The 25,402-nt window shown below is 32.9% G+C and overlaps 3 protein-coding genes and 1 long non-coding RNA gene across 6 annotated transcripts; 3 read left to right on the top strand and 1 right to left on the bottom strand.

Moving 5' to 3' along the window:
• The first annotated feature begins 9,084 nt into the window (after nt 1-9,084).
• On the top strand, nt 9,085-11,020 carry LOC125059965 (acyl-coenzyme A diphosphatase NUDT19-like). Of its 2 annotated transcripts, XM_047664687.1 has the most exons (5): nt 9,088-9,466; nt 9,652-9,796; nt 9,887-10,084; nt 10,457-10,664; nt 10,809-11,020. In XM_047664687.1, exons 1-5 carry the CDS (start codon nt 9,150-9,152, stop codon nt 11,018-11,020), a joined length of 1,080 nt encoding a protein of 359 aa, XP_047520643.1. In that variant the 5' UTR covers nt 9,088-9,149. The 2 variants fall into 2 exon arrangements, with proteins under 2 accessions (XP_047520644.1, XP_047520643.1); XM_047664688.1 differs by lacking the exon at nt 9,652-9,796 and having other exon boundaries at nt 9,085-9,466; nt 9,871-10,084.
• A 79-nt stretch (nt 11,021-11,099) lies between these two features.
• LOC125059951 (STE20/SPS1-related proline-alanine-rich protein kinase) lies at nt 11,100-13,749 on the top strand. The gene has a single exon (XM_047664666.1). It carries the CDS (start codon nt 11,100-11,102, stop codon nt 12,564-12,566), a length of 1,467 nt encoding a protein of 488 aa, XP_047520622.1. The 3' UTR covers nt 12,567-13,749.
• Nucleotides 13,750-16,354: 2,605 nt separating this feature from the next.
• Nucleotides 16,355-23,639, bottom strand: LOC125059949 (FERM domain-containing protein 5). 2 transcript variants are annotated; one of them, XM_047664662.1, is made up of 12 exons: nt 23,287-23,639; nt 23,077-23,181; nt 22,900-22,942; nt 22,636-22,812; nt 22,181-22,281; nt 21,836-21,976; nt 21,215-21,367; nt 20,704-20,792; nt 19,441-19,576; nt 18,758-18,839; nt 18,457-18,648; nt 16,355-17,452 (listed from the first exon to the last, which is right to left on the bottom strand). In XM_047664662.1, exons 1-12 carry the CDS (start codon nt 23,368-23,370, stop codon nt 17,115-17,117), a joined length of 1,641 nt encoding a protein of 546 aa, XP_047520618.1. In that variant the 5' UTR covers nt 23,371-23,639; the 3' UTR covers nt 16,355-17,114. The 2 variants fall into 2 exon arrangements, with proteins under 2 accessions (XP_047520618.1, XP_047520619.1); XM_047664663.1 differs by having other exon boundaries at nt 18,457-18,627; nt 23,287-23,638.
• A 1,271-nt stretch (nt 23,640-24,910) lies between these two features.
• LOC125059990 lies at nt 24,911-25,277 on the top strand. The gene is made up of 2 exons (XR_007118760.1): nt 24,911-25,076; nt 25,168-25,277. It is a non-coding gene; the product is annotated as an uncharacterized LOC125059990 (long non-coding RNA).
• The last annotated feature ends 125 nt before the right edge of the window (nt 25,278-25,402 follow it).

Here is a 25,402-nt window from a genome sequence, read left to right as displayed (position 1 = left end):
ACGCCATCGCCCTCTGGCATTGAGTGTCTATGGACGGTATCACTTAACATCAGGTATACCTCCTGCCCGTTTGGAATGTTCTATAAAAAAAATCAGTTAACGCAACAAAAAATAAACTTATAATTGCATTGTTGTATATAAGTATTTATATTATTTACATTAAACAAGACTTTAGTTAGGTATCCGTTAAATTGTAAACTGGAAACAGGGTTTAGGTTTAAAAATATAATTTCTTACATTAACATTCCGCTTATACAATAACTGAGTATCGTAATACAGCAAGGAAATGCTGCCAGCGTTAAAGGTACACAGCCACAGAGGCTCAAACTATTAAACTTTGTTTTAGTATATATTCATCCGTTCTTAATTATTATCTATTATTTTTATGTAGATTAAGAATATTGTAAATACCATTTGTGTGCTATTCACAACTATATTAGTTAACCAAAAATCATATGTGGCTATATCTCATTTATGGTTCTTACTAATTATATTTAGTAATATGAAATTTTGTTAAATTATTTTGTTTTTAAAAAAAACATTTAGTATAATTATACACGGTGTGTAACCTTTTTAAGCAAATTACTTGTTTATAACCCACCTCTATAACTTATATAATAATATTATAATAAATACTAATATAGTGTAAATAGTATACTAAATGTGCGTTTGTGTGTGTCTGAATGTGTAATCACAATTTGTAAACAATCATATGCTCCCTACTCTGAATTTGTTATGATTTCGACACAATTGGACTTAGCGATAATATTCACGTCCCCATCGTAGGTATTCTTTTAATCCTATCGAACTTGCACGTTGCCGTATTTGACCGTCGCGTCGTCTAGTTTGAATGAATTTGCAAATATCGACCATTTTCATTTCAATTTGTTTGTATGAGAAAATAGGGTATTTAGTTAAATACATTTTCCTTATACTGTTACGAAAATATGCATATTATACTTATACCCTTGCACTACAAAAAAGCCGTTTTGCTTTTTCTATACAGTATAATAATAATTTTAATTCCTCCACATATATATAACTTAATTTCTGCAGCCTTTTGCTTTTGTTGCTTCAACCCGAAGTCTAAGCGGGTAAATATTAAGTATTTTGTTAACTTTATTAAACAATATAACCGATTGCTTTTCGAATTGTTTTTTAGAAAGGTTCATAGAAAAAGTATCGACTATATCTTTTCTCCTTTTGCTAAGAAATGGCAGAAGTCTGTGCTTCCTCTATATTTCTAGAACGTTAAGTTTACGTACGGTGAGGTTTCCATTAAAAAATATAGTTGTGTTGGAAATTTGTGTAATATTATTTATTTTAAGCAAACTACGCTGTCTCTTTTCTATTTGTAAATCACCCCAGACTGATATGGCATAGGTAATTAACGATTGAACAGTATAAATTTGGTTCAAAAGATATTTGAAGCAACATATCGAAGGTGTGATATTAAAATGAATTTTATTATTCTAGCAGTGGCTGTCTTAGGATGAGAATACGTGTATATACGTGGTTAATTTTAATATTTGTCTAGTATAGATAAATGATATATCTATAAAAAATTCTGCCAGCATAAAGCGTACTGCACCACAGGAACAAAATTTTTAAAATTTGTTTTAGTGTTTATATATTTATGTACATGTAGACATGTAAGAAAAGACCGAGAAAAATTAATAGACATCAAAAGTAAAACCAAGTTTAAGAATATGTATTCTTGTGTATGTACACAACATACAAACAGCTGAAGTGGAGGTGGACAGGGCATATGATGAGAGAAAAGCAAGAAAAATGGACAAAACTTATCACAGAATGGTACCCTTTAGACGGAAATAGACATAGAGGAAGACAGACTAAGAGATGGGAGGATGACGTTAAGAAAATAGCGGATTCAACATGGACTCGCACTGCAAAAATGAGAAAAGATTCGAGAGCTTTAGGGAGGCCTTTGTCGGAAGACAAGTTGTAACCGAACTACCGTTTGACGATAATCAATGGATATTAAAATTGTTAGTATATTAGTTATAATTCTAGTTAATAGTCAAACTGTGTTTTTAGATAGTAGTCATAAGTAAATTAATTTTAGGCACACGAAACTACTCTGTGTAAAACAACAATAAAGCCTTTTTATTTATTTAAAGACATGTACAGCTTAGGTGAATATTATATTGTAAGTTATTAATTATATATATATATGTACTGTTATAAATAAATATTTCTAAATATCATTCAATATTTACAAAGTGACAGAATAATTTAAATCATTTAATATTAAAGCCAGGTGAACAGATGTTCCCAAGGCAAGCAGTTACGACCGCTAATTTATTGCTTCAGGTATTGTAAACTTAGTAACTTACCCGATACAAATCTATGGCCAATAAGACCCTCATAAACTGTATTCCTTACAAGTTTCTTTTTCCTCTTATACATTTATTTATAAAAAACACTCCAAAACTCCTTCAAATCTCCTTAGAGTCTGTAAGTAGATAGAAATGAAGGAAGTTGACCTAGTGGCTTCAGCGTGCGACTCTCATCCGTGAGGTCGTAGTTACGATCCCCGGCTATGCACTAATGGACTTTCTGTCTATGTGCGTTTTAACATTCGCTCAAATGGTGAAGGAAAACATCGTGTGGAAACCGGCTTGCCTTAGATCCAAAAAGTCGACGGCGTGTCAAGCACAGGAGGCTAATCATCGATCGACTAACCTATTAGATTTACAAATGATCATGAAACAGATACATAAGTCTGAGGCCCAGCCCTGCGATTCTGTAACTCACTTTTCGAACTCACACAGCGGTTTTCAGAGCGGCGTTTGCGCTCAAATCAGTCGTAAAGCAGTCATTTTACGATATGGCATTCTGATAAACAATAAACTACAAGGAGGGATCTTATCAGAATGCTAAATCATAAAATGACTGCTTCACGACTGAGTTGAGCGCGACCGCCGCTGTGAAAACCGCTGTGTGAGTTCGAAAAGTGAGTTACAGAATCGCAAGGCTGATCTAAAAATGTTGTAGCGCCACTGTTTTTTTTAAGTAGATAATATACCACGGAAACATACTTATTCCTATTTTGTAACAACTGTTGGTAAGTGATGCGTACTGTTGAATACATCAAATATTCGCGCGTTATTTATTTCCTGTTTATAAAAGAACCTAGGAGTTCAGGCACCTCTCTTTCGAATTCTTTGCGGTTATAACGGATAAAACAGTACATACCCGGAACTGGATATATTTGGTAGTGGGCCAATGTTTTGCTGGTATTTTTTTTCGGCTTAGCAAAAAATTGCTGTTTTACTAATTTTTATTGTTTGTAACATTTATGTTTAACAAAATTGTCATATATTTTAGATAAAAAAGAAGTAACAAACATACACCGTAGATATAATATTATGTATGATGTAGTAAACTTCAATAAATAGATTTAAAAAAACTCTTGACGCTCTACATCAAAAACTGGATGGTTATATGTTCTGTCAATAAGAAGGGAGAAAACCTGCGTATAAAAACAAGCCTTACTTTTTTATTTATACAACTTTTTTGTAGATTACTGTGAGAGCTTTTCGCAGTGTAGTTTTAGCAACTTTATGTGTAGTGCGAATAAGCGGTAAAGCTTAAGTGCCAGTGAACACTGTGTACATAAGTATTAGTATTATCAGACAGTTCTTTAAAGATACTATAATACTCGACTCTATGTTAGACTATAACTGTTTATTAGTTGAAATAGACTACATTACAGAAGAATTAAAATAAAAGAAAATCGTACATATTGTTACTATAAAGTTTTCGTCCACCACATCTTTTGTTCTTGTCTGAGATAGGATAAAAGTGATATTATCAAGTAATAGAAAAACAAACTTTTTCATGTGTCATTTTTGTTATACTGTCCTGATCTGTTTTGTTTTAATAACTTGCATTTTTGCACTTCTTGCTTCCCTTATCAATTTTTTTTCGCTCGAGAGGGAGTGAGAGATCGCTCGAAAGCCCAAGGCCACCAGTTGCCATCCTTTTTATTTAATTATGTCAAATGTATTATATTTCTGTATAACGAAGTGTTCATAAATAAATAATAGCCAATAGAGCAGTGTAAGCCTAGTGGTTTCATCATGCACTCTGATTCTTAGGGTCATAGGTTCTATCCCCGGCTTTGCACCAATGGACTTTCTATGTGCTTACTTAACATTCGCTCGTACGATGAAGGCAAACATCGTGAGGAAACCGGCATGCCTTAGACCCAGAAAGTCGACGGTGTACGTCAGAAGGTTGCTCATCTATCTACTTGCCTATGATCACGAAACAGATACAGAAATCTGACCATACCTAAAAGGTTGTAACGCCATTCTTATATTATTATTAATACTAATACTTGAAACTTAGAAGCGTGTACGCTAAAGCCTAAGCGTATTATAGAGTTCTAGGATATGCGTCGCCTACTTTGATAGTTGGAAATAACTTGCAGGAAGATTATGGCTGAGTAATAGTTTCCTTAGTTCTTGATAACATTTCAGAGCCTGTTGCACTGATTTTTTACTAGCAGTTCTTTATGTATTTCGAATAATATCTGGACTGAATTAATCCTTTATCCTATAAACAAGTGAATCCCGCCTTCGCAAGGCTTACTTGTGAATCCCTCTACCTATTTATAAAAACCACATGAAAATCCTTGCAATTTTGAGTTTGTCACGAACAGAACACGGACTTTGTTTTATAATAGGTATGTATGGTATACTGTTACTATTTAACCGTAAAAAAATCCGTTCCATTTTTTTAAAGGTACGTCATTTTACAATATGTGAGGATTCTTTTTAATCTGATCCATGAAACTCGTAAAATATGTTCTGCCCGTGCTCTATTACGGTTTCCGGACTTTGGATTATCTGCTAAGTTCACAACTAAGGTCGATTAATGGTTATGTTACACGATAATTTTCCTCAACAATGATTGAATAAGTTTATAAATATTTGACATAAATAGTGCAGTATTTAAATGCCCAATAGAGGACCCAGGAGTTCCGAAAGCAACACTCTGACATTAAATAAATAAGTGTCAAACGTCTAACGTCAAACGTCTTTTACGTCAAGTTTAACGGGGGAATATTAATGGGTACAACAGTATAAAAAATTCATATTTACTATGCAATATATCAGGCAGCAAGAATTTATTAATATACATCCGTATGTCAAAAATGTATTGAATACTCAGATCTAAATGATCTAAAGAGTCATTGCAAAAGAGTGGGAACGTATTCCTCAAAAAGTGAAAAGCATGCCCAGAAGGTTTCAAGCTGTGATTTTGGCAAGTGACACACTTTTTATTAGGATTTTATATTTGTAACTTTATTTAATTTAAAAAAATCTAATTTTTCTTTGTTGCTGAGCACTACCATATTATGTTGGCCGTGTACTTACATTGGTTTTAAGGATTTTTTTTAAATTGCTAGAAATCACTACACGCGTATTAGTTTACACGATTATAAGTATACAATAGTTTGTAGATAATTAATTTTTATTTAAATAACTGAAGGTGCCCGTTTTTTAATTGAAAAGATTTCATATCTTAATTCTATGATATAAAATAGAAAATATTTGTTTCGATAATTGATTGACCAATTTGTAATATGAAAAATTTCATCAAAAAAACAAACAATAGTCCCTGTGTTAAATATGCATATTATCCGAGAGGTTTTTATATCATTTGAATAATACACAATACGTTGAGCAAGCTAAATTTTCCATTTGAAATGGAAAATAAAGCACTCGAGAGAACGAAACGTTCGCTATTTCGGTTTACATATTTCGATTATACAAATTACTGTTTTGTGTTTCATAAGAATTAGTTATAACTTTAAAGAGCGTGTCTTGTTTTTGTAAAAAGTAATATTTTATTTACTTATTTACCATAAATGATAGTACCTACATATAGGTAATAATATTTTTATTCTTACTGATTTGAAATATGACCATGAATTCAAAGTCAAAATTTCTCTAAGTATTTACATGATTAACAGGCAAATTTATAAATGTTCGGAGAAAACAGTCAAGAAACAGTAGAGAAATCTTTTCTTTTGACCTTGTCTCCTAACAATAAAACTAGATGCCCTTCCAGGTATTTCAGAACCGTTACGACTTAGAGCCCTTAAAATACCGTACTGCATAATCTACTACTAAAGGCGGCATCGCTCTTGCAGGCCTCCCATCAGTGCTGCAGGTGTACATACCTGCTCTATTCTATACCAAAAGCCGACTCAATAGACGGCGCTTCAATCTTGGCGATTTATAAATGCTTGTGGAGGATGGATGGTATACTGTTCGTTCAACTTAAAGGGGAAACATCGATCAGTCTAACGACTGACTGGCCGTCCCGATGGCGCCAGTAGCTTAGGTCCAGAAGTTGTAGCCTTAGTCGGAATAACATTAGTAGCGCGTTTCAAGGTATGACGTTATCGCAGTGATTTGTAAGCACAGATTGTAGGTGTTGGTACATACTAAATACCAATGTTATATAGATATATGTAGTTGTTCTATATTTGTTTATACTTAAATTCAATAGTACGAGTAGTGTTCAAATAAAACCATACTCAGGTATACTACTTTTATAGTATATTAGTTTGTTTTAACGCGGTATTTTCGGGAACTACAATAAATGCAAATATGACGTTTGTGTTGGCTATTCATGGAAAACCACACTTTGATCAAAATAACGCGGGTAAAATCGCTTGTCAATTTCATTAAACGGTCTTTGAATACCCTAGCCAAAATTCTATATTAATTAATGCTTGGAACATTATATTATCACGGATTATTTTCGTCTCTATTACCGAAACAATATTTTACTTTATTAATTTAGTGATCGTAGCAGTTTGTATCATACATTTCGGCAAACCATCAACATCAGTTTTTACGTCAATTTTCTGTACAGTTGACCTGGCACAGCGTGATTGATTACTAATAGAGTCGGAGTCCGATCAGTTCGAAGACACGTCTTCTGTTAAATCTCTTAATCTCGCCCTAATTGAGTGTACTCTGGCAATCTGGTATGCACTTGTGCACTTTACATAATTCAATGCAAGCGTTCGTGTCGGAAATTAGATCTCGCAAACTTTATCCTTGAATGAATTTCAAATTTTCAGTCCGAACTACGAGTACAAAGTGCCTTTTACAAATAGTATTCGTGCTAATGTTCACATATTATAACAAACGCATTAGGTTTGTATTTTATTCACAATATTATGGACTTTTTTTTAAACATTTTTTGTAGATATTGATATGTTTTTTAATTTTGTGGAACATTTTTTGTTCTTTCATCAATTTTTTTCGCAGCGCATGCTATGAAAGACATTTTTTTGCATTTTTTTAACACCTTGGGTAAAATTATTGTAATTTTAGTAGGGATCCTTATTTTTTCTTGCAAATAAAATAGCCTATATTAATCAGTAATAATGTAGCATTCAAATGGTGAAAGAATTTTTAAAATCGGTAATGTTAATTTTGAGCCAATTCGATACAAACATACTTGTATACAAATCTTTCCTCTTTATAATATGAGTAAAGATTTACAGCTTTTATATTAAATAATGGACATGTTTTTTTTTATTATAACTATACGTACGCATATCTTTCACGTTATTTAACAAGTAAACGTCTGCAAATAGTCTTTCTAGTCTGTGATTGTATTAATCATAGAAAACATCCTTTGTGTTGATTTGTTTAACTATTTAGATTGTAAAATAATTTATAAATCTAGCTGGGTATGAATCAACCTATGTCATTAGATAAAATATTGTATGGTTTAATAAAACAAAAAGATTATGGTAGTTAAATAAAACTGACACGGAACTACCATTCATTCGCTCCCATGGATAAGGGGATAGAGTAATCCACATTGATCGCAAGAATGAGGTCAAAGTTTTGTCGACCGTGGATAGAATAACAATGATGTTATTTATTTGGCGGCAATGAATATAATGACATACAACTTTACAAATTTTCTTATTTAATGTTGTCAAAGTTAGTCTCTGTCTAAAGGCTAAGCGTGCGGAGGGCGAGATTCGACGTTATTTTAAACTAAGTAAACAGAGATTTATAAGGTCTTGCTGTCCGTGTAAAACATACTATAGCTTATAGCTTATTATACTAAATTCACAAATACAACTTTTTTTTTACTTATTGAAAAGATTTACAGCATATAAATTGCTAAATATAAAGTACTTTTTCCGCCATTAAACAAAACATTACATATATTTAAGTATTTAACAATGAACCGGATTGGTAACATTAAAATCATTTTAATCCAACTATCTATATTTATCAAAGAAAGCTAACTAAAAATTAGTTGAGGAACACAGGGTAGGTATAATATAGGAGTAACTTGTACACTTATAAAAACTTGTGATACACTATTTATTCCACTGAGGAACTCATGGAATGTCAGAGCTCTTCTTGCCGAAACCTTGTGTCGTGAACCGTCGATTCTCTTTTATAAATCAATTATTGTGGCAAGCAACACAATTCATGTATGCAAAATTGCTTTAGATTCGTCGTTGTAGTGATCGAATCGTAAAATTAATATTTTCATGAAACAAAAGAAACGTTGATCGAAATATTGTTAAACATTGGATGATTCAACAATATTGTATAATTTATTAATTGAACAATTTAAGAAATTGTTACAATTCTGCTACGACATACATATGCATAATATAAGATCTTGGATATGCGTTTTATTTGTTGTAACTATAATGATTGCTAAAAGACTCGCATCCAGATTCCAGATATATCAGGATCTTAATCACTGTCATTGTCATATTCATAATTGTCTTTCATTTAATATTTCAAATCTAAAGTCAATTGACAATCTGACGTTGACTGTTTGTCAATTGCCGTGGTTCGCAAACGCGTCGAAAATCGAAAAATGTGAAATTGTAAATCGACATTACTGTGAGTGTCAATTATTTTATTTCTATTTTTATATTCTGTAGTTTCATCCACTTAATAATGTAATAAAAAACAATATTATCATTGCTCATACATAAGCGATAAGACCGATGTTTAACTAATCAAAGGTACTCTCGACAACGTAAGTTTCGGCCTTGTCAGTAACCCTAGTGCGGTTTGTAATAATTCTAGCAATCAACCTATTTTGTGATAGATATGGTCATGAAAAGAGCAATCGAAAAAAATTGGCGAGATTCTGCTTCACTGATAGTGCTTGCTAAGCGAAATGTGGATGCGTTATCGAAGAATGTCACGAATGCATGTAACTATGATATCTTGTTGCAGACACGAACGCATAACGCATCTTTCTCGAATAGTGTAGTGTTTCCGGGCGGTGTGACGGAAGAGGCTGACGCCAGCGACCACTGGTTGCCACTTTTCACCAATTTTGGATTCACTCAGCGTGATTTTGAGTCACTGCATCGTCCTGGCGCGTACACAAATCTCATATTTAAGGATATCCCTGTGAGAAGGTATGAAACCTTAAGCAAAATAATACTAAATTACTAATTAAGCTATTCTGTATTTGTCTCTGTATGTTTGCTACATATGCTACAAAACTATTGTCCAAATTGTCTGCTTTAAATTAAACTAATAGCTTTTATGAGAAATTGAGACTGGCCTTGAAATAAATTTATTACTTTTTTATTGTATCTAGGCACATTGCATTAAGAATTAGTGCTATACGAGAAACTTTTGAGGAGCTTGGTCTACTTATTTGTTGTTCAGATCACAAAAAAAAGAAGTCTGACTCGTGGACTACTGTTCTCTCTAACATTGATACACAATATTGGCAGAGTAAGGTACAGTATCATGATTAGTAATTGAATAATAAACTTCAAATGGCTAATTCAACTTCTATTTTAATCTTTCACAGCTTTATATCATTTCAGGTAAGCAAAAATCCAACGGAACTTTTTAACTTATGTAAAGAATACAATTGTTACCCCGACATCTGGTCGCTTCATTATTGGAGCAATTGGTTAAGTCCAGTAACAATACCAAAGCGTTTTGATACAGCTTTCTATGTGGCAGCTGTTAAGGATAAACCAACAACCATAAGTAGCAGTAATGAAGTTGTAAAGGTTGAAGTAAGTTTTAAAATTATATTTTTTGCATAATTAACATATCTAAGTATGTAATCTGATATATTAGGTAGCCAAGTTGTAGTTGGAATTGTTGTTTAAGAAAAAAGTGCTGAGTTGTTTTTATGTGTAAGTGAACTTTATACTTGCTTAACTTGCATGTTACCAACTATGTAACATGACTAGAATAAACATTTTATGTATAAATTGGCATTATGCTTTTTATTAATTAACATATTTGACAAAAATTACTACTCAGTATTCATTTCTTGTGATATGTCGTATAGAATTTAAATAATTGTTATAATCTATATATATAAAATAGAAACTTTCAAATTCAATTTAAATTTTTCTAACAGTTTTAAATTTCTCTTCTAGTGGGCGAATCCATCTGACTTGTTAGAAAGAAACAGCAAGGGTGAAATAAAGCTACATCCGCCACAGGCATATGAACTTAATCGCTTAAGCCATATTTCTGATTTAGATAAAATAATAAATTTTGCTAAAAATATTACAAGTCAGGGTAATGAGCTTATTTTTCCCATCCCTACACGGACTAAGGATGGATGGGTATTTCTCTTACCAGGTATGTAAATTTTATCTTACATAGTATTGTGTATTGTGGTCTATATCATAATTAACAAAAGTTAATCAGAGGGTTTATATGTTACTAACAAAAGATTTTTTTTAAATTGTTTTTTTTAATAATTTTTCATCTTTCTTGTTACAGGTGATCATCTATACCCTACGAATGTAGATTATAACACTGAGATAATCACTAAAGAGAAAACAGCACTAGAACTTCGTGATACCACTAAAACTTTGCACCGGATTGAAATTGTTGGCTCCGATAGACTAATTGTTACTCACAATTATACACCTAAAAACCATATCAATATGGGAAATCAAGTTAAATCTGTCAACATTTCAATTCATCAATAATTTATTGCCTTAGTCTTACAGCCTTAGTAGTTGAAAAAATTGTCAAACAATTTCATAATTAGGTACATAAAAAGACAAAATGGCGGGTTCCGGTCACATGTGGCCTAACAGTCAAGATGATTATGAGCTATTGGAGGTTATAGGAGTTGGCGCTACGGCCGTCGTACATGCAGCATTCTGCCGTCCTCGAAGTGAGAAGTGTGCTATCAAAAGGATCAACTTGGAGAAATGGAACACTTCCATGGATGAACTTCTTAAAGAAATCCAGGCAATGTCCAGCTGTAATCATGAGAATGTGGTAACCTATTACACCAGCTTTGTAGTGAAGGAGGAGTTGTGGCTTGTCCTGAGACTGCTTGAAGGTGGAAGCTTGCTCGACATCATCAAGCATAAGATGAGAATTTCAAACTGCAAACACGGAGTTTTTGATGAAGCAACTATAGCCACCGTACTAAAAGAAGTTTTGAAAGGCCTTGAATATTTTCACCAAAATGGACAAATTCATAGAGACATCAAGGCTGGTAACATTCTCCTTGGAGATGATGGAATTGTGCAAATTGCTGATTTTGGTGTTTCCGCTTGGCTGGCAACTGGACGCGATCTATCGCGGCAGAAGGTCCGCCACACGTTTGTCGGGACTCCGTGTTGGATGGCGCCTGAAGTCATGGAACAAAATCATGGATATGACTTTAAAGCTGATATTTGGTCCTTTGGAATCACAGCTATTGAAATGGCCACCGGAACGGCTCCTTACCACAAGTATCCTCCTATGAAAGTATTGATGCTGACCTTACAGAACGATCCGCCCACATTAGACACGGGAGCGGAAGAAAAAGACCAATACAAGGCTTACGGCAAAACTTTCAGAAAAATGATTTCTGAATGTCTCCAAAAAGATCCAACAAAGAGACCGTCAGCGACCGAGTTACTTAAGCATTCATTCTTCAAGAAAGCAAAAGATCGTAAATATCTCGTGCAAACATTGGTGTCGATCGGACCGAGCATGGAGACGAGAGTTCATAAGGCTAGCAAGCGTCAACCGGGAACTTCGGGACGTTTACACAGAATGGAAACTGGAGAATGGGTGTGGGAGAGTGATGAAGAGGATGACGATGAGGACGGAGAAGCAGCCGATCGTCCGATGAACCAATTACTTAGAGCGGATTCTTCCGACAGCGAAAGTGATAGTGAGGGCCGCGCTGGCTTTACAATTGGATCCATAGAAGCAGAGGAAGCACCACTTATCAACCTCGTTTTAAGAATGAGGAACTCGCGAAAGGAACTTAACGATATCCGCTTCGAGTTCGCTCCCGGAAAGGATTCTGCCGACGGTATCGCTACCGAGTTGGTTGGAGCCGGTCTCGTAGACGGACGCGATTCGGCAACCATCGCCCAGCAATTGCAAATCCTCGTCGACTCCCACATTTTCCCCAGCGGAGCCCCGGCTCCTCGCACGTTAACTTTCCGCTTGGAATCCGCGGACCCCGCAGAACCACTGGATGAGAAAGGTCTCATAGGCTATGCGCAGTTATCTATCGTCGACTGATTCTTTTCTACCTCCCTAAAGGACAATAACTCGAGTATTTAACTTTCCATAGTGCGTTTAGCCACTGAGCACTTTTGCTATTTACCTATTGACGAAGCATGAGAGCACAAATGGTAACCGATACTAAGTCGCGAGTCGTTGGCTTCCAAATTATCTTAATCACTGTTGTATCACGTATTAGCTATATAGCGCATCGCTGAGACTCTTATTCTTCAAGTACAGATCCAAGGGAAAAGGCTCCAATAGAATATTTTCTTAGTATTCTTAGTATCATTAGAAGAAAACCATAATAGAAGCATATCTGTAAACAACCCGTGTCTAGTAAAATTGTGGTTTAGTATCAATTTCTAAGAAATGTAATGTTTTTCAATTATATAATTTATATATTTGAGTTATGAGAAGTCTCAGGGACTCACTGTATATAAGGGTGCAACGTCGCGCGCCATTTTAGTCTGTAGTTTAATAATTATAAGCACTATATTACTTTACGCTGTGTAAGTACCTACGTATTTATGGGTGAATATGGATTCTTAGTTTTATCATTTATAGCTCAAGTGGATGCGATTATTATAGGAATAAATATGAATTTATATAATATTCTGTCGTGTTAATTTCGCTCTTCTGTATATGAAACACTGTAATTGATTTTATCGCTCAAGATACGCAATTATCTAGAGTAATATAAGTTTGATACTTATTTGACATGAATTTATTATTTAACAAATTAATCAAATAACTTAAACGCTTTAAATTTAAAGGTAAGGCTCGGGTTACCAGCTTATGTAATGGGGTTCTCTTATTTATTTGATGATTAAGAATTTTGTAACAAATACATATCCAAATGTCAAGTTAAAAACGTAAGCTAAAATAGTTTTATGCAAAATTAACATTTCAGATTGATTACAAAGAATTTCAATAAATTAATAATACATATTTTTCATACTGGCAACATCAAATATTACACGTAGATATTTTATTTATCTGACAATAACCCCTGGAAGTGCCATATTTAGAAATTCTAAATATGTATATTTGGTGCCTAATTTGATTAATATTTTTGTATGAATAAATTATCATTGCAGTGTTTAAACGCAAATCCACTAAATATGTTTTTTATGTTGTTAATGTATTTGTTTGTTGCTTATTTTGGAATTATTTTTTAAATAATAAAACATGAAACAGACTGGCAAGTGTTTTATTCAAACTTTATAATGGCTATATTATTTCAATTTGTGCTTATGTTACATGCCGATATTGTACATTTTATATCCATTTCAAACATTTGGCTTTAGCGTTCAAGCGCAAATACCATAATTCGTATTACTAAAAAAAGTTAATTTACCTTAAAAATTGCTTCTTTAATAATATGAATTTAACATAAATCTTCGAAGACTATTTTAACACTGTATGAAACGGAAAATTTGTTGCGTTTTAACATACATTTATATGGAAATTGAATGAAAAATGGACGCAATGTCTCTACTGCTTATTAGGCTAATCCATTTTACAAAATTTCCAAGTACAAGCATTACTATGTCTTAATACTACTGGAGATGTAAAAGTTGTAAAGCAGTATTAAAAAATAACAATTTTTACAGGTACAAAATTAATGTTGGTCCACAGAAATAATAGCGCTATGGCAACACAGAATACTTCTATCTGTACTCTCGACTCTATTCCCAAACCATAGAGTTTACATTACAATAAGTCAATTAATTAACCTTTGCACTGTTTATTCAATTGGTACGCGGCATCAATTCATTGCAATTATGCGCAAACTTGCGTTCTATTGACTAGACTTAATAAAAACAATGTAAGCTTGCATTGAAGTAGGACGCGATTCTTATTACACAATGTTTTCATAAACACTCACACATATAAGACTCAAACAGTTATAAAATGTTAACAAACAACATTAAATAGCTATTTGTGAATTTGTACATATTAATACCGATGTTATCTATACTAAATTATTTACAAAAGTGACTAGGTAAGCTAAAGTACTCAGGTATTCTTCAAGGCGTTACGTGCGTTTTAAGCATTAGATTAAGTGCTTAACTAATTACTTAAAAATAAACTTAATATACAATTAATTACATATTTACGTGAGATTCTGCTTTAGAAACTTATTCATAATGTCAATGATAAGAAATTGTATTGATATTAAAATAATAAATGCAGTTACACTTCAGTCAATATAATCAAAGCCACTATAAAAAACGTTAGGAATGTTAATATAGCTATTTACGTTCATAAATTTATTATTAAAGCGCAGAAAACCATAATATTTTCAGAATATAAGACATCTAGATATAATTCTAACCTATTCTTAGGGGCTGTCCATCACGTGATGTTTTTAACCCCTCCCGCCCCCATGGTGATATGTGGTGAGGTTTGAGACTACCCCCCCACCAAAAATCACGTGTATTTTTAGTAGTACCTACAAAGAATCTTAAATTTTTTTTTATATTATTTTTAAGTACCGGTATAAAGAATAATCTAATCCTATTCGAGAAAATTAAGGACCTTGATAATAATGTCAAGACAGAAAGGTTGCAGATTGTGTTTGACTGGCATAAAAATAATTTTAAAAGAATGGTGTATTCATGCTAAAAACATGTATTGTATTAGTTAGTATATGAACATATTTAATGTACATTAGCAAGACTGTCAGTTGTTGGCACTGTACTTTGTTAAAGATCAACGTTTTAAAAATCACGCGTTTGACGAAAAAATAAGTACACGTGAAATCTTACTATCCCCCCCCCCCCCTCCACCTTGTGAAATTTCGTGATTTTTGCTGAACCCCTCCCCCCTCCCTTCGAACCTCACGTGATTAATGGACAGCCCCTTAGTGGCTTAATAATTTATTAAGCGTGTTTAATCTAAAGAGCTGAATTTGTGCACTTGATTATTCGCCTAAACAAATCAAACCAATGATTTTACTAGCGATTTGTGACTAGCGCTTAAATCTATTTTAGTTTCCAACTAGTAATATATTATTAATCTGTGAATTATAAAGTCACATTTGAAATAAATACATCTATAAAGTTTAAAAAAAAATATACGTAATAAATTAAAACGTTCGTAAATATAAGCGTAAATACTTGTGTTTAGGAATGATATTTCTATTTAAAAATAAAATTTTGTGTAAATGTACGACAGGCAAGGTGGCAAGCGTGTATTTTTATTTTTTAAAAGGGATCTTGCTGTTTGCCTGTGGGCCTCAACAGCTCACCCCGCGTTGTATAACGCGTTAGATGCGGTTACGTTATACAGTCCTACGCATTGGGCAAATAACATCGCGAATTTAAGTAGTCATATTGTTAACGTGTACTTACCACTATTTTCAATAGCTCGCTTCAGGATTAAAAGCGGTTTTTCACGTGTCCGGTTGTACTTTTAGTAGCAAATAACCTAAAAATCGCCAATATTTGCGAGACGCGTGATCATTCCCCAAAACTCAAAAACGTGCAACGTAAATCTAATACAACACTTATAGAATATTTTACCTATAATTATCTTAACCTAAGCTTCTGCAATTACAAAAAATAATTTGCTAAAATCTCGCGTGAACTAACCAATTTGTGCAATTTAACCTCTATAGTCTAAAGCAAGCTGTTATAAAACTTACATAACACGGATTAATTCCGCAACTCAAAGCGATTTAAATATATTATGGCGTATATCATTAATATTTTAAATAGGAATACTAATATTCCTTGATATATTTAAAAAAAGCAGGGAACCATTTTTGACAGAGACTTCAGACTTGTCGTGGGTTTAAAGACCGGTATTGCCAGACGTCCCGATTTTAGCGGGATATCCCGATTTTTAAATACTTTAATCCTTCTTCTTTTTATGTCCCATTTACAAGAAAAAAATTCCCGGTTTTTTCACTCAAAAAGTTCCAAAATCCCGACTTCGACGTCAAGACATAAGTTAATATTATGGAGGAAGAGTTTGTACGTCAAAAATATATAGAATATTGACATACGGAATACATACGCTATACGCATAGCGCTAATTTGATCCACGCTAACTTGGGTTTATACGCAAATCCATCAAGCTGTAAAAAGTTTTGCTATACGATGCCATAATATATTTATTTCTCTTTGGTAAAACGTGTCCAAAAATTTGACACATCAGAATTGACTACTGTCACGTTTACCTATTGGTATCCGTTAATTATAGAGATTTAACGACTCCTAAACGCTTAGGCCAGCTAACAAATCAATATTGGTTTAAAAAAATTCTATAGAAGAATATCTGTATTCACCATTACAGCTGAATGGCTAAAGTAAATTTTAGATCTACACACACAGAATCAGTTTTACTGCATTTTTCATGTCAATTCTAATATTGTTCTAGAAATAATTTGCACTTAATGTCATTAATTCTTTAAATATTCAATATTAGTAATTTTATTGTTAATTTCAGTTTTGACGACAAAACTTGCTTCAAGCCTCCAACGATTTGGCAACAATTACTCCAAAAATCCCTGAAACAAGTATTCTCGAATGTTCCACAATCTCTCAAATTTGCGAATCAAAAAAGCTCAACAACCTTCTTCTTGAGGTACTCCTTCAGTGGCGCGTAGTAGTGATGCCTTAGCGATACAAGTTCCGGTTTGCGCTTCAAGGGTCTGAAAAGGGGCCAATCGGTTTCGAAGAGGAGAAGAATCCCAAGAGCGAGAGAGAGCCATACAAACAAAAAGGATGGAACGAAAGCGCGAAGTAGGCTAAAAGGTCGGGGGGGAGGTTGAAGGGCGGGAGGTCGCCAGTCGTCCGTGGGCTGTGAAGCGTGTGACACGTGCGTAGCGTGGGTCGTCGCTCCCGACTCAGTTGAAGAGTGCTCGAATGAATCGCGCGCGTATTCAGGACACGCTGTGGAAGATTTCATTCTTGTTTTTTAAAATCTTATTTTTAAACTATCATATTACTTCTAACCACGCCTGTACCTGTTTCGTGACCATTTTTCGTAATAGAGCAAGTAGGTGATCAGCCTTTTGTGTCTGACAAATTGTAGGTGTAAGAGAAGTAGGTCTCCTCACGATGTTTCCTTCATTCTACGACCGGATTGTAATTGTACACACAGAAAAAAAAGTACACACGAATCGAAGATGAGACTCAGCAAGCCATTAGGCCAACTCATCTCTCACAGATAATAATTATCATATTTCATATCAATAAGCATGAAATGCCTTAAAATACGTAGCGCACATTTCAAAAAGTTCTTTAAATAATGCATTCATAGGTACCTAAACCTTAAAATTTCATAGTATTATGTACTTGTACAGTCGATTCTCGATAATTTTAAACTCAACGTACCAGAGATACATTTCATAATATCAAGAGCTCAAAATAACAAGCGTTTAAATTCATTACTTATCCACAGGACCAAATTATTCACATTTTTTTTTATTTTGAAAAGGAGTCCGTAATATTTTTTTTATTAGGTGACTTCAGTCTATCATTGTCCAAAGAATTAAAAAAAAAACAATTGACATCTCACCTGTCATTTGTTTTTATCGCATGTTGGCGAGCAAAATACTATTCTTTCAACTTCAAATTACCGATGGGACCAATAATTAACATTGATTTTATTCAATTTATCGAGTATTTTTCAAGAGACCGGAAAAAATCCAAATTATCGAGTGACACATATTGTCACTACCTCAAGTCAAAAAATCATTAATTTTTTATTCTTAGACTCTTATGTCATTTAGCTGGTATACTCATAAAGTAAGGATTTATTTGTTATTAATAAATAGGTCCTTTTTACCATAAAAAATATTTTTTTTAAGAACCATTTGTTTCGTTTCCTGTAATGTTTGGTTTTTCTATATCTAATATATAGATATAGAAATATATATATATTAATTAAATACCTGTTTTATCATCAGATACGGTCCTAAAATGGTCGCAAAGTGCGATATCAACAGCGGCGCCGCTAAGCAAGCATCCGCCAGTACAAGCCTCACCATCCGGTATATTAGATCCTGGAATTGCACTTTCTTCTAACGGGGCACTGTGTGTAGATCGTGGTAAGCTGCTGTAGCCTATAAACATCTTGAATTTAGCTGAGAAGATAAGGACGGATAGATCAGTTTATGCAGCTATCCCTTTCTCACGAAAGAGTAAGGTTTATTTGTTTTGTTCGGCTATCTTCATGCTTATTAGGGAACTTACCAAAATCTCCAGTCATAGGAGTGGAAGGCGTTGCTGGTACACTAGATGCTTTTCGTTTTCCGCCAGTAGTTGAGCCCTCATCCTACAAAAAGATTATAAATGGTGTTTTAAATTTACAATTCGTCGTTTTTTTACAAAAAAAATTTCAATGACAGCCGCACTGTTGATTTTTGAAGTTATACTTCTTTAGGCGCGTTATGAAAAATTGATGAGTGACACAAAATTAACAGAATGAAGTTAGTTCTAGGTGGCATGAAAATCGATAATAACTATGTTCAAGTTGTATATTCTAGTATTTTTATATTTAGAACACGTGTTTCGTAACAGTACAATTAAACAGTGTGAATAAATAAATATTATTTTGGTGTTTTTATTAAATCAATTTCATATACGACGGTGATAGTATTTACTAATGTAAAAGTAAATGTAAATTTACGATTAATTTAACTTGACGATTCAAAAGTGTACTTGGTTACCCACTTGAATAAAGATATTTTGAGTTTGAGTTAATAATAATTTTATTGATTAATTTTAATATTTACCGTTATCACTACTGCATTTTAGTTATTTTTTTCCATACGCCAAAGAAGTATAACTTCTAACGCGTGTACGTAAGTACACACACTCTTTTTTTTATTATAAACATTTGGCTCATATTAAATTAAAAAAATCCTTCATATTACCTGAGAGTCTCTAGACGCCAGCAGGCCGTCTCTTTCTAATATCTCCCTCTCCGTTCGGCCCACGTACTTAAATTTAGTACCCCATGAGAATAACCCTCCACCGGAGTAGACGCAAGCGTCTGATGACGACGGTAATCTATAACCATATTCAAATGTCAATACATCAAATATTTGACAGATTAATTTACCATTAAAAAATTATATAATTTCCTTCATTAATATCTGTAAATATCGATTAATCTTGTATTGCGCAAATTTCTATTAATTACACATGCTTGCACGTAGCAAAATCTGTGCAAATTACGTATAATTTTTAATCTATAGCAGGGCCAATTCAATATAATATGACATTTGACATCTGTCTGTTTTAGCGCCATAGGCTTTAAAACATAGATTAAGGTGAATGATCAATACGGACTTCATACATACATGAAACGTATTCGGTTATTATGTACTTTACCTATACGTATTTATTTTTTTTACTTCTATCGTAAGTATAAGGAACAAAAAAGGACAAGAAATATTCCTCACAAGTATTCATTGCAATTTCATTTCATTCAACTTTCGATTTGGGCAACCTCCCTAGTATTTAAAAATTCCCATTATCCTCCGAAACGGCTGGACCGATTCTTTTAAAATTTTGTATGCATTTTCAAGTCTGAGAATCGGTTACTTATCTTTCAAACCCTTAAGTGATGAGGGGTGTCCAACCCAAAAACAAATTAGGGAGTGTTCAAGTATTACGTAACGCGTTTTGGGAGGGGGGGGTCCTTTTGTAAAACGTTACGATGCGGGGCGGGTATTGAATTACGCGTTATTGTTAATATTATTTTCGACTTACACCACATAATAGTAACTAAAGAGACACAAGGTGGTCACGAAACGTTTTACTATACTTGAGTACAGTACTGTACTAGGGTACTGAAAAACGTTATGGCGAGCTACAGGAGGGGGGGGGGTCAATGAACGCTCCCTAAGGCGTCAAATGTAATTTATCAAATTGACCCTAAAGTTGCAGTTTTGTACATTTGGCTGGAAGCTTCACACGACGTTTTTGTTAAATGTAAATGTTCGTGAACACAATTTAATTTACTATATCGAGTTCATTATTAGAATCGCTATTGGAAATAACAAGTAGCCCTCTTGTTTGCGCTACACAAATATTAAAATAATTAAATAATAAATTTAGTGGCTTGACAGCACGGCATATTACTGAGATTATTTGTGAAATATAAAAAGTAAATCCATTATTTTAATACTTACGTAAAAAATAACATTTGTTCAATCGCACAGCACCATACGTGCCTGCACGCGGCGCCACTCGGACACTTGAAACCAACCGTATGCTTTTTCTGAAATATTAAATACATGAGTAAAAACATAGAAAAAAATTATATTGTCAAAATTCTTCGTCGCTTCTTACCGAACTCTGGTAATTTTTATATAAGTGATAGAGATACTATAAAGGCACTATCAAGCTTCATAACTGTCTCTAGAACTCAATCATATATATGTCATCGTTAAGCATTCAAAAAAAGTTTTTTTAAAGGCCGGCAACGCACTCGCGAGCCCTCTGGCATTGAGAGTGTCCATGGGCGGCGGTATCACTTAACATCGGATGAGCCTCCTGCCCCTTTGCCGCGTTCTATTAAAAAAAAGGTGTCTTGGGTATTACACAAATAACGTGACTTTCTATTGGAAAAAGACATTCAATCAGAGATGACGCCGTTCCACCTCACAAACTTTACTTTTTTATAATATTAGATAAAAATACCTCTGGATAGTTAAGATGAACGATGAACATTCGTCCTTCGAAATTGATTTTGTGCACTTCAGACCATTTGAAATGATGCGTCTTTCTGCTTCCTTGGAATGTTAATATACCGCAATGGTTAATACCTAAGTACAGTTGATTGCCCCTGTGATCCTGAAACCACGTTATTATACATTATAAAAAGTATGCCATCGAACACTTAACTTGTAAAAAAACAAGTCACTCAGTTCACTTCTACCGTAAAAAGTTGTGAGATCCATGTAATCATAGGTCAATTTATTCAGTCCAGAGTTAATTTGTGTGAAGATTGGTTCGACCACAATAAATAAAAGATAGTAACATACATAAAGTATGACACAATTAGAAATCAGCATAATTTAGGATCAAATTCATGACAATTAAAGTCTGACATTCCCCCTGTGCAATGTTAGAATAGCGTTGGACTTATTGAGAAGATATCATTAAAAGTGAAAGAAAATGTTACAAGACTATTTTTTTTACAAAACTCATGAGCGTTTTAGTTAATCTTGGTTCTGGTTGCATTTCTACAGAGTAACTGCAATAAAATTGTTACCCTTTAAAAGGTTAATACAATTATGAAAATATAAAAAAATTGCATACCTTAACGGGGTGTGGATCAACACCATAAGTGTCAAGTTGACAGGCAATTTTAAGAAATGTTCGTTCTGCCTCCTGTGTAGACATTCCTTTAACTCCACCTGTGCCACCCGGAGTACCTTCCACTGGCTCTTGATGTAGTTCCTAGAAAAAGAAGAATAGCATTCAACTTCTAGATGTATTTTGTCTTATTATCAGCTAAATAAACTAATAATTAAACAATTAATCAAATCCATATCTATTTATTTTTTTAAGTTAATAAAAATTTATATGACTGAAATAATAAATAAGGAAATGAATATAAAATAATAAATAAATAAGTAAGGAATATAATAAACAGATACTAACCTGTATTCTAGCCTCAATGGCATCAGTCTGTCTTAGCAATAGCCTCATTTCTGTCACATAATTCCCGACATGAATATTTGGATCATAATCACCAAGTTCAACTGAAAATTGTATGAAATGTCACTCTTTGATGAATGATTTTAAAAAATTATTAACCCAACTTTATGATTATTATAGAATCAGAATAAACATTTTCCTACATCAATGATACATTGATTTAACTTGGTTTATGTGCATGAAAAAAGTCGAAACAGCACTTTCTTTTTAAGATTGAATAAGGCAAAAAACATAAACAAACAAACAAACAAACAATTTACCTTTATTTAAGACATTTACATTTTCTAACTTTAAGATTTTTTTTTATTTTTTAATTTAATATAATTACATATTTACTATTTTATATTACTAAATAGTAATTAACAGCAGTAGTAAAATTATAAATGTTATAAGCTTACTCTGAATGATAAGTGCACCAAGCATTGCAGCTTCATTTGCAGTGCAATAAAGTCTTCCATGAAGTAAATCCCGTTTCAATTGTAAATAAATTTGGAACCGAGTGACATCTTCCTTTAGCAACAATGGATTAGGAGGATAAAATTTCACCCGAAAACTAAATAATATTGGAGTCGCATCTGTAACCAAAGTTCAATATATAATGTTTATTATTTTCTTTACATCATTTAAGTGTAAGAGATTAAAGAACTAAACACTAAACTTACCCTTAACTTGTTTTAGTATTAATTTGGCCAAATGTAGCCAATGCTGTAATAAAAGATGTAATAATTAATTTTAATCATAATTTTTAACAATCTATCAGATAGCCTGTTTTCATTGTAATATTAAATAATATAAAATACAAAATTTGGTACAGAAATAGAATAAATTTAATAATTTACCCGTTGACCATTAGCATCCACATATCTTAGACCAAAATAATCTGTTTCAGTCAAATTTAATTGTTGGCAAACATGTTCCAGTAAGAATTTTCCTTTGTAACTAGGCTAAAACCAAAAATCTCATTAAACAGGTTTTTAGGCATAATATTAATAGCCATCCATAGTTAAAAAGTATATTAAAAGTAATGCATTTACAGTAAATAGACTTACGTGAAATTCGCATTCTAAAATCTCTGTATCCTCCAATAACCGTACTGTACATTTATAAACAATATCGCCGCGGCTTTTAAACATATTGAATTTGATTGTTAGAATCAATACAAAAATTACTAAACTTATTTGTAAAATGTATCACTATAACCGTCCATCATGAAATTAATAAAATTATTTAAATAAAATTTAATTATTATATCCAGAAATACCTAGTGAAATATTAAATACTTGCTTAACTATTCTTGAACGGGCTTTATTTAATTTTAATGGAAAAACGTAATAATTGAAAACTACACAACATTTTTAGGGAGCTGCATGTTATGTTTTTTTTTTAGAAAATCAAGGGAATATGACTAGGTTATTCGCGAAAACGTCTAAAAACTAATTGTCAGAATGCAGCTTGTGGTTTGGCATTTGGCAATAAATTTAATCATGTCATGTTTTCTCGTAAGTAATCAAGTTAAAACGCTGTCGAAAAGACTTTTATTTATTATGAATTAGGAAATCAGGCTTTACTTTATTGAAATTAAGGTCTAGATTCTGAAACGAGACTTAGCGCTAAGTCTGACTCCTGTAAGTCAAAAAGTTGTTGGATTTTGATTTGACATAGTTTCGGAAAATGATGAACATAATATCAAGATTATCTGTAATTCATAATTATCTCAGGTCTTAATATTTTTTTCCTGGAACAATACTAACGCTAACTTACGTAAATTAAGAAACGATAAAACACTCTTTTAACAATTATTATGATGGCGTTGTATAAATACGTCATACGAAAGAAGAAACATATTATCCTTTTGTTGGCTTCTTTAACACGGTTTCTATAGTTTTGTTCTTAATGGTTGAAATGTAATATCCTATATATTAATCCCGTTTATCAAAATTCAATATTTTTGGACCTTAGGTCTCGTCTATACACTCGATTCTCTTATACTAAATCTAATATAATCTATTATCTAAACCTTTAAAAGTGCAAAGCAGTATTTACAATATTGCATATATTTAAAAATTAAACAATAATATTTTATTTTAATAATTATACAATATATATTAAATACATTTTCGAAATAAGTGTAATAGTAAATCCAGAAATACTCATTCATCGATTATGTTAAGCTAAAGCCTAAAACTCAACTCCAAAAAAGTTTACAACTCGGAATTACAGATTGCTCGTAAGTTTCAGAACGCAAACGGATTTGACGCAATCTTGAGGGTGGCTATGCAAAATGTTTACAACGTATTATGAAAAATAATTATTGTAAGCGGGAGTTATGCAACCTAACATTAGTTAAGATACATTATAATATATAAATTATAGTTTATAGTTAGAAGCGCAAACCAAATGTTAGGAATCATCGCACACTAGAAGCCAAAATGAGCCCTTTAGCACTTTCCTTTTTGATAATGTCCAATAGGTCGACTACACTTATATTGAAGTGTCACTTAGATATAAAGACCCTTAGTTAGATTTTTGTAATCGTCGCCAACCCCACTACCCAAATTTTTTTATTATAGGTCTACCAGAATCTGATGGCAAAAAAAAAAATTAAAAATTAGCGATTTTCATATGGCAACAAAAAAAAATTTCAGTTGACAACTAAAATTTCGCGGATTTTTTTTTGTTTTGGCTTCAAATTTCCTTTAAAAAGTGGTGAAAATGTCGAAGAAACCTCTTCGATCGCAAGCAAGAAGTATTGTTTTCAATGTTTATCAAAGAATACTTGATCAACAAGGTGCAGAACATGCACAATCATCGATATTGAGCCATGTGCAAGTGTTGACTGGTTAGTAGGAATGATACGTCTTGATACTTTGGTTTATTGGATTTTCGTGTGTATTATATTATGTAATTATATAAACTTTGGTTTATTTCAGGGGTTTCTAATACTACGATAAGACGAATTGTTGCCGAGGGCAGATCTAACAGAGGCGTATTTAGTACGCCCGGTAAAAAGAGGAAAGGTGGTTTTGATTTAGAATTGAAAGAAACCTAAATATCAGATAGATGAGATTTTTAAATCACACGGCCACGAAGTCTTGAGGCTCCTACCATATCATTGTACGGTAAACCCCGTAGAATTAATCTGGGGAATAATGGAACAAAAACTTG

This window comes from Pieris napi, chromosome 20 (assembly GCF_905475465.1).
Source record: "Pieris napi chromosome 20, ilPieNapi1.2, whole genome shotgun sequence".
In the NCBI taxonomy this organism is placed as follows: Eukaryota; Metazoa; Arthropoda; class Insecta; order Lepidoptera; family Pieridae; genus Pieris; species Pieris napi.
Note: the sequence above shows the minus strand (reverse complement) of the source record. Positions and strands in the feature narration are given on the sequence as shown.